Below are 15874 nucleotides of genomic sequence, written 5' to 3'. Positions count from 1 at the left end.
TGCTTAGAGTGCTTGAGCATATTAATTGATTGTAAATTGAGGTTTGCCTATGATTTAGTCCAAGTTATCCCTGATCCCTGCAGTTGGCCTAACGTTTAGTGACTGCACTGCAGTTATGTATGTGCTGTTTTACCAGTTTAGTGTGAGTAAAGACTTGAGTTTGTATTGTACCCAAGACTTATCTTGGAAAACCTTAAGTACTGGTTGTTCTGAAGAGCAAGGTATCTTACTTTCAGTGTCAGTGTTAATCGGTAACTGTCCAGAATGCACAAGCATTAATAAGTACAACATATGGAGTAATTTTAAGGTTGTGTTTTGGGAGAGGAGTAAGTTTGAAGGTGGTGCCACTACATTTGCTTAAGTGTCTGGAAGCGAAAGATTAAGAATCTGGGGTGCTTTTTCTTGTAATTGGAAAGAGATTCCATTTAATTTTCAGACCTCTGTGGTCACGAATGCCTTTGCAGTAGAGGACATGAGCTTGGTTATCCATGTTAAATTTCTGTGATGTCTGTTCTTTTGATAGTTCTCTATAGAAAATAGAAACAATTCCTGTGTTTTAGTAATCTAGTGTAACTTCTTAGCTAATTTTTGAAGATTGACTCCTACATCCATATTTAATGTTAGTGCTGCATCTAGGGATACGATGTTTAACAAAGAACTAGTGAGTCACTGCTAACAATTACTTTAATCTGACAAATTATTAGAATGGATTCCTTTTTCAGATCATTTAAAACTTAACAATTAGATGCTTGGCAGGTGTTCCCATTTTCTTTATCAAGCTCTGATACTGAAAATTATTTTTATCTTGAACCTTATATTAATATGTATGTCAAATTCCAGCTCAAAAAACTGGGTGTGATGCCACCAGAACAGCCTTTGCCAATGAAATGCAATAGAATCTACCAGATAATATGGGCAAACAACGGAGATGCCATAAGCCGGCAGTATGCTGGCACAGCAGCCTTAAAGGTAAAGGGTGTTGTCTGTTCAGATAATGAGTAGTATGTTATGTTACAGGTTTTATGTCCAGTGGAGAACTCTTAGGTAGCAAAGTTAGCCAACTATTCTGCATGTTTTTGTCTTGAAGAAATGTGAGGCCTTTCAAGAGAAGAGTATTTTCTATCACACTTAATGTGAATTGGAGAAGACTTGAGTATCCAGGTGTCCTGTGGCAGTGCTGGCTGTATTTTAACTTCATTCCATTAGTTTCAAGTCTGGATACAAAGCATAGTTGAGCTAAGTTTAAGATCTATATTAAGCATTACTTCTATTTAAATTTAAGCATGGTTACTTTTAAGCAGTTTACAGTACTTATCCTGATCTTCAGAGTAGTTTATGTAGGTAGGAGGATGATATTAATTAGTTATATTTTTCTAAAGACTTTTCTTAATTAGTTGCAATGCAGCCTGTCTACCAAGATCACAAATCTGGTATGAAACTCCTTACTGTTAACTCCTGATCCTGTGAAAAATCAGAGTATGAGCTACTTTCTGTGTGTGTGTATAATCACTGGTGGAACAATTTTTAGTATCCCTGGTGTTTGGCATTGGCAAAACATTTACAGTGGAAATGCTTAATGCTTAAATCTCTTTTTAAAATCTCTCTGCTGTGCTTTATTGGTCTATTACATTTATTATTTAAAAAATAAACAGCCTGACACACTTGTATTTACTGTAAATATTTTTAATTTTAAATCTGAAGCACAGAGCTCAGTTTACAGATCTGTGTTTTCAGCCATTCTGCTTGAAGATTTCTCTGCTCATTAGTGAGGTTCATGGATTAAATATATTTGCAGTTTAATTGTGATATTTCTTTTACTTTCAAAGTGAAACACACTTGAAATGTTCTTCATAGTAGTTGGCATGGCTCCTAGAACTGCTCTGTGCCAATGTTCACTGTCTCTGCAAGTAGAATCCTCTAGAGACGTGTAACTACCAAAACTGCTTTTTATTCAAATTCTAAGCCTCCCATGGCCTAGAAACTTGCTTTTGTTTCTGAGCTTGTGAGGATATGTACTATTTTCCTTCAGTTTGTTATGCTTTTCTTGTTTTGGTAGCAAAGGCAGAGAAGATAATTTTTCAGTGAGCTCCAGTCTTCTCCATTGTTCTAGTAGTGTTCCTTTTACATTAAAGGCCAAAAAATAAGGGGTTTTGGTGTATTCAAGCATCCCAGTGACTGTCTTGGAAGTTTTGCTTTGATATTAGCTGACATGTATGTCCAGATTACTGTTTTCTATTAGGACTTTATATGGAATCATAATTCTATCAAAAGCATAAGATTCTCCGTAGTCAAACAGTGCTGTGAGAAGTAGATGCTGTCTGTACTTGAACATAATTTCTGAGTTGTCATCTATTCAGTTCTGAGTTTCAGAATGCCAAAGCTTTTGAGCTGAGACTGCTACTTTAATGTTGCATATGTGCATGATTCGCGTGTTCTGTGTAACAGGGTGACTTTACAAGGACTGGTGAAAGAAAGCTGGCAGGGGTAATGAAGGATGGAGTTAATTCTGCGAACAGATACTACTTGAATCGGTTCAGGGATGCTTACAGGCAAGCAGTGATAGGTAAGGATACAATTCAACTAAGCTGAACTGTGGTATTTAGAAAAGCTTATTGAAATAATCTTGGCTTTATCTTTTTGACTTTTTTTTTCCTGAAGCTTAAAAGCACCTTCAGTGTATATAATGTTCATGTCTATGTAGCGGACACCATAAGGAACAGTCATTCTCCATTTGGAGATTAAACAACATTCAATTCAGAGGGATTACATGCAATGTAACTCACTGTAAAAATTTGTTCCTAACTTCATTTTAGCATTAACTGTCTTGTAACATCTCTCTATTAGACAAAATTATGTAGGAGTAAAATAGTGAGTTAACTCTTTGGTTTCCTCTGAGAGAAAATAGTGTTTTACCCTATTGAGTTTTCAGTTTCTGGCAACATTCTATTCAGAGAGAGTAACTAACCATTTTTCTGGAGTATCTTCAAAGGTGAAACATCTGGAAGAAATTTACAGAGTAGTAACAGACTATTGCTGTATATCACTTGTAACTCCTGGTTCCTTGTTTGATATTCTGCATGTTTTTATTTAGATTTGATGCAGGGTATCCCTGTAACAGAGGATCTTTACTCCATATTTACAAAAGAGAAAGAGCATGAAGCTCTGCACAAGGAGAACCTGAGGAGCCATCAGGAATTGATCAGCCAGCTGTTGCAGAGCTACATGAAACTGCTCTTACCAGATGATGAAAAATTCCATGGAGGATGGGCACTTATTGACTGTGATCCAAGGTTTGTTGAATAAATTAATAATTGATTAGCTGCTACTATGATGCCTCCGTTAATCACTACTGATGTTAAATGATTTTGATAGCTGATGTGTTAACAGAATACAAGTGGACAGTTTTGTAGAATGACAAGAGTCCTCGAAGGGATTGAATGTAAAAGGAAAGGTCCTCTAAACATGTGCTTTTCCTAAAGTGCCATAAAAATGGTGTATGCTGGAGTGAACTTTTGAGACATCACCTGGAAATGCTTGCATTCAGTTAGTATGGCCAAAATATGGTAGGCACCATGAAGAGAATGTCTAACCAGCTTTAGTTCTAGAAGAGGCTGTTTGAGGAACTGTTGTTCCTTATTGCTTTATAGGGAAGGTCTTGCTTGATCTCAAAGCCATATCTGATCAGATTAAATTCTTGTGGAATGAGTCAGTAGTAGGAGAGCTTAGGTTTCTCTTCATGAAAAGTAATGAGCATAAACTCTAACTTCACTGATAAGACTCCTTATCAAGTTCAAAGTTTGAGTTTGCTGACTTGTAAAAGAAGAATAGTGGTAGGTCTGCAGGTTAAACTTCAGCATTTAAAAATAACAAAGCAGGATTTTGTCGTAGCTATTCAAAGCACAGACTCATCACCTTAACTGAGTCTGAGATATTTTTTCCATTTCTCTGTTATAATTTTTAAAAGCTTGTGGGTTTTTTGTTTATTTTTGGACCTGCTGCTAAGCTATTTGAGTGATTAGGTAACTTGGGTTTAAGACAGTGAGTGTTGCTTACATGGATCCAGTTATTGTAATGTGCCTTCAGTTGTAGAAGAATGTTCCTAAAATACCATGGGGATGGGTTACAGCTGTGCAAATAAAACCTTTTCCCCTGTATTAATTCTTCTTTCCCTTCGTTAGTCTCATTGATGCTACTCATAAGGACGTGGATGTTTTGCTGTTGCTTTCTAATTCTGCCTACTACGTGGCCTAGTAAGTTACCACTTTTTCTTACTATGTGTAGCTTATTTCTAGTAGCTTTGTTTTAGATTAAAGTAAGAATTAAATTCTGATTCTTTTTTCTAGTTATGATGATGAAATTGACAAGGTGAATCAGTACCAAAGGTTAAGTCTTGAAGCACTGGAAAAAATAGAAATAGGTAAGAATGTAGTCACTGTATCTCTTTCTTGAATGCTCTTAATAGTAGCACTTATCAAAGCATCCTACAAGTACATTGAAACAGCGCCTCAATATATTATATCTAGTGTAGTCCACCATAGCTAAAAATGTGTTTTCTTGCTGATAATGGATGCCAGAGTTGATTCTGTTCTCTCACGGTCCTGTCTTTTGCTACTGCTTGCAATGGAAACTTTGATTGCTGGTAGGGTTCAAAATTTTCCTTCTTTCAAACTCTTAAAAACCACCATGGATTCATCAAAACATTTAATTATTTATCAAATGGCAGTTACAATTTGATCAACTTCTGTAGTGAATCACAGGTTTGTGTGTTCGTCGCACTCTGATCCAAATACAGCAGCTGGTTCTGAACTGTACTTTAGATCTGTTTCATAGCTTTTTAAAAAAACTCTTTTTTCTCAAGGTCTGATAAGAAACATACTATCATGAAATCACCTCGTAATGCTGATTTATTTATTTACTGAAGAATGTAACATCTGCAGGTTAAATCCAGCATTTTCTGCTGAAAGTATTAAAGATCTGATATCTTTGATTTTACAGATGAAAAAGATGTTCTAGTTGGAGGGAAATTTTTGTGGCCCCCAGTGTGTGCCCCTCCCGGTAGAGTTTAATCCTCTGTTACACAGTGCATAGTGGATTTATCACCTCCTTATGCTAACTTTCACTGTGTCTGTGCAATTTCTCAGAGTTCAGTAGAAAGGTCTGTCTCATTTCTGTATTGTGGAGATCTGTAATACATCCTGATGCACAGAATATAGTTGAAACGTCTAGAGCTTATAAAACAAAGAAACCCCCCTGTTTAATGATATAGATACGATGCAGTGCATTGAAGAGTTGGTGCACTTGGTCTAAATACGTTGCTTCCACTTGGTAAAAGTATATTGGCTTTCCCTTTAATCCTGGCATGAGCATACCTTAAAACAATAGGACATAATAGATATACAGTTTCTTTTCTTCTGTTTGAAAAGGTGATCTGTAGTAAACAGTCAGGCTGGATTATAATAGACTTATATGGAGAGTCTAATTGCTTTTTGTAAGTAATTGATTGTGTAGTTATTGTGAAAATCTTTCATTTAAAATGTCTATGCTACTATAAAGAAAACAAACATGAAGGTTTTTATGTTTGGGCACAGTCTTTGCAATATCTCTTCCAGTGTTTGAAAGAAAATTTCTGATCTGGTTTATTTCTCAGGGCCCGAGCCTACTCTCTTTGGCAAACCCAAGTTCTCTTGCATGAGACTGCATTACAAATACAAAGACACGAGTGGGTATTTTCATACTCTTAGAGCTGTGGTACGCAGCCCAGAAGAAGATGGAAAAGGTTTGTTTCATATGTAAAACTTTTATACATAAAATTATATTCAGTATACTGGTGTTTCTCTAGGAAACACTTCTTCCATTGCTCTTAGAATAACTTCTGAAGAAGGATAAATTTTAATACAATCCAGTTGTGCAGGGCAGGGAAACAGCAAAAAAAAAATCCCTGTATGTGGCTTTTTGTGAACTTGAGAATGTTACTGTTTTAATACGAAGAAAAATAGGTTTCAGATATGGCTTTAAAGCAACATGTCTCTCTAGAATTGAGACTTGTCTGTGTCCAGACCTTTACTGCTCCAATGATAAAATGAACTTAAAATGAAGAGTGGAAGAAATTGATTTATTTAGTGAAATCAATGTCCAGAAATGTTCTTGCTTGTTGTTTAAACAAAAAATAAATGAATGCTAATAAGGGAAAAATACTTTCTTGGAGCACTGAGTTTTGTCAACAGGGATTAGAGTAATTGTTATTGCTTCTCTTCCTTACACAAAAGATGAATCATGGCAGTGATTCACTTACACCCAGTGTTTAGGGCTTAAGGAGAGGCTATTCTTCAAGCTTATTTTGTAAGCTTTAAATCAGAGTTGCAACTGGTCTGTAGGGAGAGGAAAAAAAATCCAACAAACTTAATTACATTAAAATTAGACTTATTTCTTTGTAGATTTTGGAATGTGGGATTTTAAGGTGTTATTTTTAAGGGTCTGACAGGCTGCTGCTTGGATTTCAGACACTCTTCAGTGCATTGCAGAAATGCTGAGAATCACAAAGCAAGCAATGGGATTAGATGTGCCCATTATTGAGAAAAAGCTGGAGAGGTGAGTACTTAAATGATGTAAACCTTCTGTGTCACACTTGATCTCTTCTCAGTGAGTAACAGTACATGGTAACAGTCATACACAAGATGTCTAAAAGAAACATCTGTATCCAGCTGCTGTGTTAGGGGTTAATTTGTCTGTATGCTGTTTCTAATAACTGTCTGCAAGTGCTTGCCTGAAAGTATAAGTAAGAATACTATGAGTAAGGTCTTATAGACAATATATACTACCAAATATAAACAACATACTGCAAATCAGATGGTTGGGGATTAGTTTGTCAAATTTAATTATTTCCTATCTGAACTTGCAGTCTGCTTCTGTAGTGAGAAGACAACCCATGAAGTATAAATTTGGTTTGGATTCCACTGCAGTTGAGTGGCTAACGAATCCAGTTAACATTACAGGTTTTAGAATCATAGAACCATGGAATGGTTTGGGTTGGAAAGGACCTTAGTTCCAACCCTCTTGCAATAGGCAGGGACACCTCCCACTAGCCCAGGTTGCTCAAAGCCTCAGCATCTGTAAATAAGGGTATAGACCTTGTGGGAGGAAATGGCTGAAGTTAAACTTCTGAACTTCTAAGTGTTAGGCAGAATGGCACAGAAGTTTTTGTTTTGCAAGCCTATTAAGAGAAGAGGGCACATGAAAGCATAGTCGATCATTGAAAGTACTTACTGGAATTGTTTAGATAGTTTTCTCTAATAAGCCAGTTGTCTATAATTAAACAGAAGTGACCTTTATCTACAGATATTGGTGAGCTGTTAATGGTGAGGAAATCATTTACAAAGGACAATGGAGTAAAAATAAGAGAAGATGGCTAGCTTAAGTTTATCACGTTTTACCAGTTCAAGTGCAATCTGTTCCATAATTTTGGACCTTTACAATTCAGACAGTGTGAACTACTAGAAAAATGTGTTGTGAAGCACAGCTGTAAATTGTCAAGCAAAAACTATTTGATTATTGGGCTCCTATTTGAGCTGCTTGTCCCAGCTGAGGAGGAAGTGTGGCAAGAAGGTCTTGTTCTGTTTTTTACAGGTACTGAAGGCTGAATATTTACTAAATCTGGCTACTGAGTACAGCATACACAGTCAGGGTTACGAATATAGAGAATTCAAATCCAGTTTCACCTAAAAATAAAATGCCTGCAGAAGTTTGCTTTTCCCCTTGTTTGGCTACCACTCTGTATCAACCCTCCTTTGTTTTTGTTGTTTTGAATTTGATTAGCTTATATGAGTAAAACTGAGTAAGGAAAGGATAACTTAGGAATGAAAATGTCCATCTCTGTTATGGAAATACACTGAAAGATGGTAAATATTTGGTGTTTATCAATGAGACTGCAGGTATTGTACACTAGAGAATTTTTTTCTTTCTTCCAGGAAAAGCAGTAAACCTCATGAAGACATCATTGGCATTCGGTCCCAGAACAGAGGCTCCCTGGCCCAAGGCAAGAATTATTTACTGAGCAAGTTCTCATCTCTCAATCAAAAAGTGAAACAAACCAAATCCAATGTAAACATTAGTAATCTTCGGAAGTTGGGCAGCTTTACCAAACCTGAAATGAAAGTCAATTTTTTAAAACCAAATTTGAAAGTGAATCTCTGGAAATCAGACAGTAGCCTTGAAACTCTAGAGAATCCGGTGGCAGATACTAAAGTCCATACTGAATCTGATACAGAAGTGTCAGATAATGATTCATTCCACTCCGATGACTTCCTGACTAATTCTAAATCCGATGAGGACAACCAGCTGACTGACTCTCTAGAGAACATAGGGCAAGCAGACTATGTGCTGCCCAGCTGTGGTATCATTGCTTCCGCTCCACGGCTGGGCAGTCGCTCCCAGTCGATAAGCAGCACTGACATGAACATCAGCATTCATGTTCCATCAGAGATCCATGTCTCCCAGGCCAGCCAGTCTGACTGTGAAGACATACCCATGTCTTCTGCTGACAACGTGGAGATGGAATTTGCTAAACCTGTTGATGTGTACTGCCAGAGGTTTGTGCATGATGCTCAAAATAAGGCGTCAGATGTTTTGGAGGCTGAGTCTGGTTCTCAAGAGCCCCATCACATAATAAATCAAAGCAGCAATAATACATCTAAGAAGGCAGAAACTAAGGCTGAAGCTATCAGAGACATTCCTTCCAGGCCATCTAAGCTGGATGTACAGTCTTCTGAGCAAAATCCTCAGCTCTTAGCCGTTGGTGGGACTGACTTCACTAAATCTCATAAAAGCCCAGGATCTGCATCTGGTAACCTTGAGATGGGACTCCACCTGACTCCTTCTCCAGCTGACAGTAGCAACAGCAGAGCTGTTTCTCCTTTTGCTAAAATCCGCAGTTCCATGGTCCAGGTTGCTAACATCACGCAAGCAGGATTGACTCAAGGGCTTAATTTTGCTGTGGCAAAGGTCCAGAAAAGCCCTGCAGAACCAGAAGCCATAAATGAAATAAAACAAAAAGAACTGAAAGAAATGTTTACGCAATGCCAGACACGAATAATTCAAATCTAGTTGCTCATTTAGGAAGTGTTCTTCTAGTTATGGCTTTTAATCCAATACTAAAAAAAAATATATCAGGACTCCTTGTGGCATGAACTGCTACTGAATACTGGGATCAATAATACAGATAACTTGTTTACAGGAACTGAGAGATGCAAATGAATTTGGTTCTGACCATACTTCAGAATACCTTCAGGCAGCTGAGACAAAAGAATGGTTAACCATATTTAAACAGGTAGCTTAGACACTGGGGTTTAATAAGCATGCTGTCTGTCTTAAATGTGTTGCACAGTTATTTTTGGAGACTAATTTTGTAGCTCTTCTGACTTATGTAGAAAAGTATTTATACTAAAAAGGTGATACTGCACTTCTGTGACCTTACTTACCTTGCACTGCACCAGCAAAATAACTTACCGGTAAATTATATTTTATTTATTTTGAACTGGTATTTTTACTTGTTTTCACTGAAGTTTTAGATGCACCTTTCTATGAATTGTGCCTCTATGATGGGGATTGATGCATTTTTGTTGAATTTGTTAACCAGGAACTAGATTTTCTTTTTGCTTTCCTTTCCTTTCCTTTTCCACACATTCTAGGACACTTTCAGTAAAGATAAAGCATATAGATCCAGTCTGAAATATCCACAATCCTGCAGTGCAGATTTAGTTTGTAATTATTTTTTTTCTCACTTGTTATGAGGTGAGGGGAAATGGAGCAAATGCCCTCTAATTGTCTTGCCCATGCTAAAGCTATTCCTGTTTCCTTTTTTCCAAACACTGGCAATTTGCTCTAATATTTTTTGTCTCTGTAAAGGAAGACAAGCCAGATACCTGACCTTCAGGCATTGTGTCCCTCTGTGCTGTGATTTTTTTTTAAACTATATTCTAACTGTCTAGATGCAAAAGTCCAAATAACTTCTAAAACAGAAAGCAAGTGTACTGTATCATGAAAATCAGTGTTGCATTAGAGCATAGTTGTCAGCATCTAATCAAAACCAAATTCATTACTAACTCAAGCTTTGTGTACTTTGGGGATAAGGCTAAGCATCCACTCATTAAAAAAAAAAACCATCTCCTTATCTATGTGTGTCAAAAGATTATCTCTTTCCCAGAAATGCCTTGCCATGCCATTCCAGTGTACGACATTATCCAACCGCTACTGTAAAGCAGGATCTTACTATGCTGTGGTTTGTAATGATAACCACCATTATAGACCTAGTGCCTCTGTGTTCTAGTCCATGTACTGTAGATAGGCTGCACGTGATGTTCCAAGAAAATAGTGTCATATGGGTAGGGTAGAACAGTGTCTTAGGACTTCTAGTGTGTCCGAAATGATTTATTGTCCAACCCTGATGGTCTGAAACTTTGATAAACAAATTTGATTTATTTATTTGTTTTATTAAAGTGATGTGGGTTTGGTTTTTTGAGTGTCTATACTTGTGTCTATATTTAAAATTAAACTACTGCTGTATTTTATGTGAGCAATATACATGAGATATTTTAATAAAAAAGTTGAATTAAAAGGTGGTTTTTGGCACATGATGTTAAGGGATATGGTACTCCAGGGCTGTGGGGTTTTGAGTTTCAAAGATGGGTGGGTGAGTTGTCTTGACTTTCTCTGGCTTAAGAGTCACAGCATCACACAGTGGTGGAAGTTGGAAGGGACTGTTGGAGGTCATCTGGTCCAACCACCTGCTCAAGCAGGACCAGGTTGCTCAGAACCATGTCCAGAGGGCTTTTGAGTATCTCCAGGGATGGAGACTCCACTATCTCTCTGGGCAACCTCTTCTAGTACTCCAAAAAAAAATGTGTTTCCTGACATTCAGAGGGAACCTCCTGGGTTTTGGTTTGTGCCTGTGGCCCCTTGTCCCAGCACTGGGCACTGCTGGAAAGAGCCTGGCTCTGTCCTCTTTGCAGCCTCCCTTCAGGTGGTCAGACATTAATATGATCCTGTTAGTCAAGAGACACACACATGACTTAAATCCTTTATCCTTTTCTTCTAGCATTATACTGCTCCAACCCTGGCCTCAGGGGAGGAAAAAAAAACAAAAGTCATAGATATGTTTATGAGGACATGCCTTAAAAGCTGCCTAAGCCTTGGTATTTGTTAAGGTTCTGGAGGAGGAAGAAGAAATTCCAAATACTTTGCTATTAGTTCAGTAGAAGAAAGAAACAGATCTGTACAAATAGTTACATTGGGACCCCTACAGTCTAAACGTCTCCAGTAGGGCAAGGGTAGTAATAGCTATAAAGTCACTCCTATATTTTTTTAAAAAATGTATCTTAAGTTTCCAGAAGATACACCCCAGCCTGTTGACTAATTCCTGCTCTGCTGTGTTGGTTCATCGCTTTCTGCTTGGCAATACAAAAGTATCATGTCCTGCCAGTTTGTGAATTGTCCAATACTTAGGAAACATTGGTGTTAATCCTAATAATCCATGGCAATATGCATAAAACCATCCTCCAAGCAGCACTGAAAAAAAATCTTACAAACCAACTATGCTTTCCAGCCAGACTGTGTTTTGAAGAGAGACTTCATTGTCTTCCTCTATCTATTATACTGCACGTCAGATGAAACCATGGATTTTCATTGTAGTGTTCAAAAAAAGAAATACATTGTAAGTGATTTGAAAGGGCAAACTCAGCTCAAGTTTAAGCTACACAAAAATTGTTCATGATAATAAATACTTAAACTTATTAGCATGCAGAGATGGAAAGGACAGTTCCAGATTTGCTGTGCAGCAAAAAAATGTCATGTTTAGAATAGGAAAAATGCAATTAAAAAAAAAAGGGGGTTCCTGTTCACACAATTGTAATCCTGAGAAAGCACTAAGTAAAGGTGGTGTTGGCTTAATGTAAATTTGGCAGGAGCCTTTTTTCTTGTTCAGAAGACGATTAATTAAAGCAAAATCTAGAATGAGCTTGCAGGCTGGCTCCACAAGGACAGCCCTACTTCTGCATAGCCTTTCTGCATTACCCTGACTCCAGATTGCTTTAATGTTTCACTACTTGAGCCACCCTTGTTAAACTAATTCTGCAAGTCATATTAGGGGCAGTATGTCCTCTGTACAGCATGAATAGGATATGTAGAGACTGTTCTTAATGCTTAATTGATATTATTAAAACAATTTAAACACACTGCATTTTGATAATGTAGAAAGTAAGATATGTTTTGTATGCGTACCATTCTCCACTCAATGCTGCTTTTCTTTTTAAAGTTATGCCAGAATAAAGCTGAGTAGAGAGATCAGAGATATAAGTCATGGTCTTCTCTAAGTACAGTAAAGCTGTATTTCATCCTGGAACCTTGTCATGGATAAGATCAAATCACTTCTTTATACCACACTGCAATCACTCTTGTGCTGCTGCTATCAGTGCAATGTGCCTCAGCTCATGGAACAACAGCACACAGTTCTAGGCACGAGAGTCAACGTTTCTTTCAGCTGCAGCTGCTGGTTAGCTGGAACCTCTGCTCCTCAGAATTCAGCCATTTGAGCATTGTATCACAAACCTATTCCAGAATAGAGCCTACCCCTGCTGTGTATGAAAGGCTCTGGGGGGAATTTTCTTATTATTAAAGGAAATTAATACTGAAGTTGCATAAAGTTAAGTTTAATATCAAACAATTTGCTCATTGTTACCAATTTTCAATTAAAGAACAGGCTCCAAAAAAATTTAATAAAGTATGTTTAACTGGCTGAACAGACTTAAGCATGTTCAGACTGCAAGGGTAAATATCCATAACTTTTTGGTATAAATTATCTACAAAAACTGGTATAAACAATATTCCAATCTTAGTATGGGTTCCATCTAGGATTAGACAAACTTTCGTAGTGACATCCACAAAACATTAAAGTTCATTTCCGTTAACACATCTTTGCTGCTGAAGTCTGGCTTTACGTAATGCCTCCAGTTGTTTTGCTCTCAGCCACCTCTCTCTTGACAGCGTTGTCTGCCCCGCGCTGAGAGACAGGAACCTAGATGAGCAGAAACAGCAATTAAATAAGAGGTTGTTCATGTGTCAAGTTTGATAAGCTACTTCAGAACAAAACCCTGTGAACTAGAAAGTGGGAGAAGAAAGGGGAGGACAGAACAAAACCAGTTTTCTTTCAGTACCCTGTGAACTAGAAAGCGGGAGAAGAAAGGGGAGGAAATACTTTGGCTAACTAACAATCTGTGCCAAGAGGAACAAAGGAGGAGGAGATTCTGTCTTTTGATCGCTAGCCAGCCTTCCGCAACTACAATCAAACTGCAGACTGAGAGCACTGACTTAATTTCTCACCAGTGTGGTAGGAAGTCTTCAGTGAGGACAAACAGTGCTACCCACCTTGCTACAAGCAGAGTTCTGTGCAGATCATCAGCTGTTACGCTCTCAGGGTCATTCTTGCGCATTTCTACAAAGTCTTCTTCTACTGCCTATAAACAATACAGCACGTAATTAAGTGGCATAAAAGAGATAAGCTTTGAAGGAGCTAACTGCCAGAACTATCCTTAGATTACAGCAGAAACGTTTCAACTCAATTACTGTTGGGAATGAGCCTGAGGAAAAATAGGCTATTTTCCATCTTTAGAAATAATTAAGTTTTCAAAATGAGTTTTACAAAGCAGGGTACATGTAAAGTATATTCTGAAATATACTCAAGAGTACAAATCCTTGAAGGCACATTCAAGACAAGAAAATGCTTCTGTTTTTAGAAAATCACATACAGGGAGAGTAATGGCAAAGTACAATAACTTTCTATTAAAGTGCTTTCTCTCTGAACACACACTTGAAAACACGTTAGTGAAGTCTTCCATACCTTGGTCACTTCATCAGATATACTATAGTCCAGCAGCCTCAATAAACTTAGATAAATGCGAAATTTGTTCAACACAGAAGGGAGCACTGCTGTTAGGAGGCTGTTCATATACTCTTCCATGTTCGGTGGAATTATCTGCGGTTGTAAGTGGACTTGGCAATCTGACTGAAAAATAAAATTACATATCATCCATTTCCACATCCCATTTTTTCCTATTCCAAGACCAATTTAATCTCTGAAGCAACAGAAGTCACTATTTCCCAGAATTAAGGTAAGACAATTAATTCTTTAAATATTTAACAGTTCCCTTTTTGAAAACCAGTGTGAAGTCCTTATTCAAGCAGGAGTCAGTTTCACTTAGAGGCAAGAGAACAAACACTCCATTCCTACAACTGGAATACCAGAGATAACTGGTAGTAACTCCAGTCCCTGCCTTGCCATCGCTGTACGGTTCAGCCAAGAGGAGGGAAGGTCAATCTCTTGGTTTTCCTCTGACGAGGTTCTTGGCCTGGCTGCAGCCACGGGTGAGAACTAATGCCAGTGTCACACCCACCCCTGGTCACAGGGCAGTGTTCCTGTCTTCACTTGTCTCTGGAATCACATGCTCTAAGTAAATAGCTATCAACCGCAATTATTCCCCAAATTCAGGAAGACCTTGCCATACCGGTAGGAATGATCGACCCTCTGAAGTGATAAGAACATTAATATTGCACAGGAATTCCATCTGGTGGTAACTGAAGTCATAATCCACCTTCTGCCAAGTTATCAGTTTACCCAGTGCGGTCACATTGTGCACACCTAGACAAGCAAGAACAAAGTCTCTGACAATTGGACCTAAATAAACGTCAGACCTGATTTTTTTTTTCCAAATCTGTTTTTAATGAGCAGCCAGTAGAAAAATTCTTGCAAGCGTCCCGTTTTTTGTGTTTGTGGTGTTGTTGATATAGACACAACCATTTCTTAAGACCAAAATTAAAAATTCTTGAAGGATTTAAAGCCTAAACTTTATCTGACCTTGTATGTGTGTTAATAGCTAATGTTCTCATAACTATTTACAGAGAAAAAAACTCTCTCCTCAGAAGACGACAAAACACTACCAGCTATCTGAGAGAAAGTGTAATTTAAGAGTTCACAGGGGGAGGAAATCATGCTGGGTAAAGAACACATTAGATAGGCTAGCAAGAGCAGAACAGCTGAAAACAGCTGAAAGTTAAGACCAAAATGAAATACCGACATGTACCCGATAATTTGAATTTCTCCTCAGCAGTGCTATTGCATCAAATGACACATCTACTGTTATGGTTTTGCCTTTAATGAATGTGTTAATTTACTATACTGTAAATAAAGGCAAAGTTACTAAATAAAAGCAAAGAGAACATTATGGTTTACTTCTGGGACATTTTGCACTTCGAAATCTCTAAGCTGTAACTTCTAAGAGTTCTAAACAAACTACTAGATCTGATGAATTTTGTTCCCAACATTTTTATAAAAAATTAAAAAATCTTACTTTTTAACTCTAAATTCAGTAAAGAACACCAATAGAAATTAAATAAAATGAACAAGCCTTTTTTATCTGCAACTTTTAATACTTAAAATATTACTTTTTGTTAAATGTGTTTTTAGACATTAAGGACAAACATTTTAGAAAACCTATAAACCAACTCATCAAGATTTTTCTGTAAATGGGAGTTTTTCATGTTTTAACTTCCTTTTTTTTTTTTTTGAAACAGATAATGCACAGATTTCTACTGGTTTTTACTATTTTCTTTAGTGAAATTTTCCAACTTCACTAAAGCAGAGTAACAAATAAATACTGAAGACTCAAAAACAAGTGACTAAGTACAATGAACAACTTTTAACAGCAGTAATTAAAAAAAAAAAAAAAGAAAAAAAGATTAGATTACTAAATAGTATCAACCTGAAATCAGAACCTCACGAGTTCTGCCAGACTAAGTGCCAACCAGAGAGACCTTGACAGGCTTGAGAGGT

General features: G+C 37.3%; 2 protein-coding genes across 2 annotated transcripts in view; one reads left to right on the top strand and one right to left on the bottom strand.

Moving 5' to 3' along the window:
- Window positions 1-9511, top strand: part of INPP5F (inositol polyphosphate-5-phosphatase F) — a 28943-nt gene extending 19432 nt beyond the window's left edge. Inside the window, exons 12-19 of the mRNA XM_010075486.1 lie at window positions 841-969; window positions 2446-2563; window positions 3092-3290; window positions 4179-4250; window positions 4344-4417; window positions 5648-5776; window positions 6501-6588; window positions 7965-9511. Of these exons, the coding sequence (XP_010073788.1) occupies window positions 841-969; window positions 2446-2563; window positions 3092-3290; window positions 4179-4250; window positions 4344-4417; window positions 5648-5776; window positions 6501-6588; window positions 7965-9099 (1944 nt within the window). The 3' untranslated portion in view covers window positions 9100-9511. The remainder of the gene's footprint in view (window positions 1-840; window positions 970-2445; window positions 2564-3091; window positions 3291-4178; window positions 4251-4343; window positions 4418-5647; window positions 5777-6500; window positions 6589-7964) is intronic.
- Window positions 9512-12694: 3183 nt separating this feature from the next.
- Window positions 12695-14683, bottom strand: LOC104463245 (mini-chromosome maintenance complex-binding protein-like; the record flags this gene model as incomplete). Its single annotated transcript, XM_010075487.1, has 4 exons — window positions 12695-13063; window positions 13414-13502; window positions 13886-14050; window positions 14550-14683. Coding segments are annotated over 4 exons (515 nt in total), but the record flags the coding sequence as incomplete, so codon positions are not given.
- Window positions 14684-15874: the final 1191 nt, after the last annotated feature.

Source organism: Pterocles gutturalis, unplaced genomic scaffold (genome assembly GCF_000699245.1).
Source record: "Pterocles gutturalis isolate BGI_N339 unplaced genomic scaffold, ASM69924v1 scaffold29392, whole genome shotgun sequence".
In the NCBI taxonomy this organism is placed as follows: Eukaryota; Metazoa; Chordata; class Aves; order Pterocliformes; family Pteroclidae; genus Pterocles; species Pterocles gutturalis.
The sequence above is the reverse complement of the archived record's forward strand: the minus strand, read 5'-3'. Positions and strand labels throughout refer to the sequence as shown.